A 3,743-nucleotide genomic window follows, 5' to 3' on the forward strand; every position below is an offset into this window, starting at 1 on the left:
TTGCTGAGGCTTGCCGCCGGTAAAGTTTGTTTGAGCCTGAAAAGCCAAACTCGGGGCGAAATTAACCTCGGTATTAACGTCCTTTGCGAGGCAGTCTGGGAAAGCAGGTTGTTGTAAACATGGCGGCCACAGTGGGCAGAGTTCTGTCCTTCAGTAAAAATGTTAAGCTGCTTGTTTCGCCTTTGAAGCTTTCTGTAGTACCTGCTCACCGTTATAGTGTAGATGTTTCCACTACCGGCGAGCCCATCACTCACACCGGACAGGTGAGCTGAAAACTACCTCTCTGTTACTGTTATTTTACCCGATGGAGCAACGTTAGCTAACCTTAGCATAGTGTTACTGACGCCTGCAGCTCCAAATTACTCTGCTTATAAGATGTTTGATATTTGAATGCTGGTCACTGATTATATTGCATACACAATATGCAATATAATGCAATAAATCTAAATGTTTCATTTAGTTCCGCTCTTAAAACAGTTCTCATATTAGGACCACAATGTTAAATCACAGATAAACAAAATAACAGGATGCCTGTAAACTGCTGCGTGTAACTTGTGTTTTTCTCCTAGGTGTATGATGAGCATGATTACAGGAAAGCCAGATTTGTTGGCAAACAGAAAGAGGTAAGAAATAAGCACTTAACAATTTATTCATTTATGTATTTATTGGCTAAGCTTAGTGTAACCCCTGCTAACTGGGTTTAGGGCCTAGGTCTTTCAGATCCAAGGCCAAAACTGTGTGAATAACTTAACCAAATCAAGAATTGAGAATTGTAGTCTCAAAGAAGACAAGCACTGGAATCCTGAATAGACTGTGAGGTTGCAGACCAAGAAAAACTTCAGTTTTTCAGAAGATACAACTTTAAACCAGACTGAAGTATGCTAAAGACAACCTGGAGAAAGATTAATGCTTACTGGAAGCACGTCCTTAGGTCAGATGTGGGTCGTCGCTTTGTCTTCCAACATGACAACGAGTCAGAACATATGTTGCTCCTGGTGAAGAACTGCCCCCAAAATACCAAAGTGAACGTTATTAACTGGCCTGCACAAAGCCCTGATTTGAATCCCACTGAAGACAGAGGTCAATGCCAGTTTTTGTTTTTTGCGAAATAATTGTTTCTGTGTGCAAAGTAAATTAATGTAAGCATCCAAACTAAAACTACGATGTTTGGAAAAGCTGTTTTAAGTAGCACTTGGAAAATACTTAAAAAAAAACAACGAAAACATGCACATCAGTGCAGAGTCCCCATACCACACCTAGCGACTTCCTCACCGAGTTTTGGAAAGTACTTACACAATTGCTTTGTATTGTTGTTTAAAGGTGAATAAGAACTTTGCCATCAACCTGGTGGCAGAGGAGCCAGTGTCTGACATCGAAGCCAGAGTGGTATCTTGCGATGGGGGCGGAGGAGCGCTGGGACACCCCAAAGTCTACATCAACTTGGTAAGACCCTGCAGACACCATTAAGATAAAACTATTTCAAGTGCTTGGTATTCATATTGCTGGAATAGGCATCAGATGGCATGAATCTCCTAAACCTAGCAGCTTTGTGCAGTGAGGGATCTCAGAAAACACAAAGGTGCTGTTGCACTGATGAAGCTGGCAGCATGATGGTTAGCACCATCGCCTCACAGCAAGAAGCTCCTAGCTCTGAATCCTCCTTTCTGTGTAGAGTTTGCCTGATGCCTCTGTGCCGCCTCTCACCCTCGGACAGCTAAGACAGCCTCCAGGCCAACCAAAACCATGAACTAGATAAGAAAAAGAAAATAGACAGATGGAACGATGAAGTTTATTTAGCACTGAGGTTGAGTGATGACTCCAAAAGACTGTCAAACCCCGTTTCCCAAAATGTTGGGACGCTGTATAAAATGTAAATGAAATTCAGTTCAATATTTGGTTTAATATTTGATTCATGATGGTATACAAACCTGGGAAAAATATGATTTTATCTGAAAATAAAATTGATCAATTTCATTTTTCATGTTTTTTCTTTCTTTCTTTCTTTTTTTTTTTTTTTTTTTTTTTTTGGAACAAAGTTGAAACAGGCCAAACAAAAGACTTGAAAGTTGCGTAAGAACCAGAAACCATTATCTCACAATGGCTTTTACCTGATTGGCCATTTCTGTAGGCACAGGACGAGGCCATAAACTAATAGTGAAGATGGCTCCGTCTCTGGAAACAAAAATAAGCTACCGATGCTATCCAGACTTGTAAGCAGGACAAAGTGTACATGTATTCTAGCAGCATGGCTTTCTGAGTCTTTCTTCCACTTACCCATTTCCTGGTTGGGGGGGCTGAATCCTATCCCAGCTGCTACAAGTAGAGCGGCGGGTACGCCCTGAACAGGTTACCAGTCTGTTGCAGGGGTCACACAAAGAGGCTGACAACCATTAGTGCTCACACACACACCTATGGCCAATTTAAAATCACCAGTTAACCTAACCCCACTAACATGCCGCATGGATTGAACGAAAAAAAACAAAGTAGGGCTCTTGAGCTGAAATCTTGTTTCAAGCAAGGATTTCAAAACTAGAACAGCTGCTCTCTTCACTTACCGAATGTGTACAGTAGTGTGTTAAATAGGGTTTGAAAAATATGAAGATACTTTTTTTTTTTTTTGCTTTGCAGAACATACAAATGATTTATAATGTCCCCACCTTTTACCAACAGTGTGGCATCATTGTTAAAATGGATAAACTCAGCTAATTCTATGATTTCATTAGGCAAACAGTAGGTTGGAGTAGAACAGTAGGAGAGATTATAGCCTGACTCTGCACATATAATCTGTAAAATTTTATTTAGTGTTGTTTTAATCTAAGATCATTTGATGTAATGTTCCCAAACTGTAAACGCTCTTGTTTTTTGTCTTCAGGATAAAGACACAAAAGTGGGAACGTGCGGCTACTGTGGACTGCAGTTCAAGCAGAAGCATCATCACTGAAACATTTCCTCTTTGCTTCTCTGTGTAAATCGCCATATTGCTCAATAAATTATATCTTGTCTGAGAGTTCATTCTTTGTAATTAAGCATCCTGGAAATAAAGACAAAGACTGCACTACACAAAGTTTTGTAGACAGTCAAATGTGTACAGGCAGTTTCTAATTATTGCTCTTGTAGATTTGAAGGCGAAGCTCTGAATAAGTTGCTGCTCTTACTGTAGATTCCCCGATGCTGCTGTACGTTTGGTTAATAGGGTGCAGTTCCACCCTGTGACAGCCAGAGGTCAGCAGAGTCCTGCATATGTGTTTATTCTGAGGCTGGAGACACAGACTGAAGGGCTTTCTTTCAGGAAATAAGACAAGTTTTACATTTTCTTCTTTGGACACAGCAAAGTTAATTTTTTTCTAATATAATGTATTGAAAGGTGATGCAAACTTGTAATTAAAATCAATGAAAACACAAGTAGTGCACCAAAGTGTTATCTGCTTTAAAGTTATGATTATTTCTTTAGTACATGAAAGAGATGATAGATAGACTTTTGTCAGTTGTTTACAATGAAGAGCGCTGAAAGGACCTTAACATTCCTCCATCGGCTCCCGACGATCCGCACTGGAAGGTCTTGCTCTGCCAGGATACTGTTGGGTGGGGGTGGAGGGGCAGTCTGATAGGACACAGCAGCGCGGAACAATACATGTTTGAAGAAGATCATATATATATTTCATCAGGCTTATTCTCCATAGACCTCTGCATGCCAAATTGGCCTGCGCTTGGCTCGGGCTCCAGACAGCACTACCCTGTTCTGT

General features: G+C 40.6%; 1 protein-coding gene across 1 annotated transcript; it reads left to right on the forward strand.

The window, feature by feature from the left end:
* ndufs6 (NADH:ubiquinone oxidoreductase subunit S6) lies at nt 1-3,038 on the forward strand. The gene is made up of 4 exons (XM_040021287.1): nt 1-263; nt 570-623; nt 1,321-1,443; nt 2,873-3,038. Exons 1-4 carry the CDS (start codon nt 120-122, stop codon nt 2,939-2,941), a joined length of 390 nt encoding a protein of 129 aa, XP_039877221.1. The 5' UTR covers nt 1-119; the 3' UTR covers nt 2,942-3,038.
* Nucleotides 3,039-3,743: the final 705 nt, after the last annotated feature.

Source organism: Simochromis diagramma, unplaced genomic scaffold, assembly GCF_900408965.1.
Source record: "Simochromis diagramma unplaced genomic scaffold, fSimDia1.1 OVJJ01000753.1, whole genome shotgun sequence".
Classification (NCBI taxonomy): domain Eukaryota; kingdom Metazoa; phylum Chordata; class Actinopteri; order Cichliformes; family Cichlidae; genus Simochromis; species Simochromis diagramma.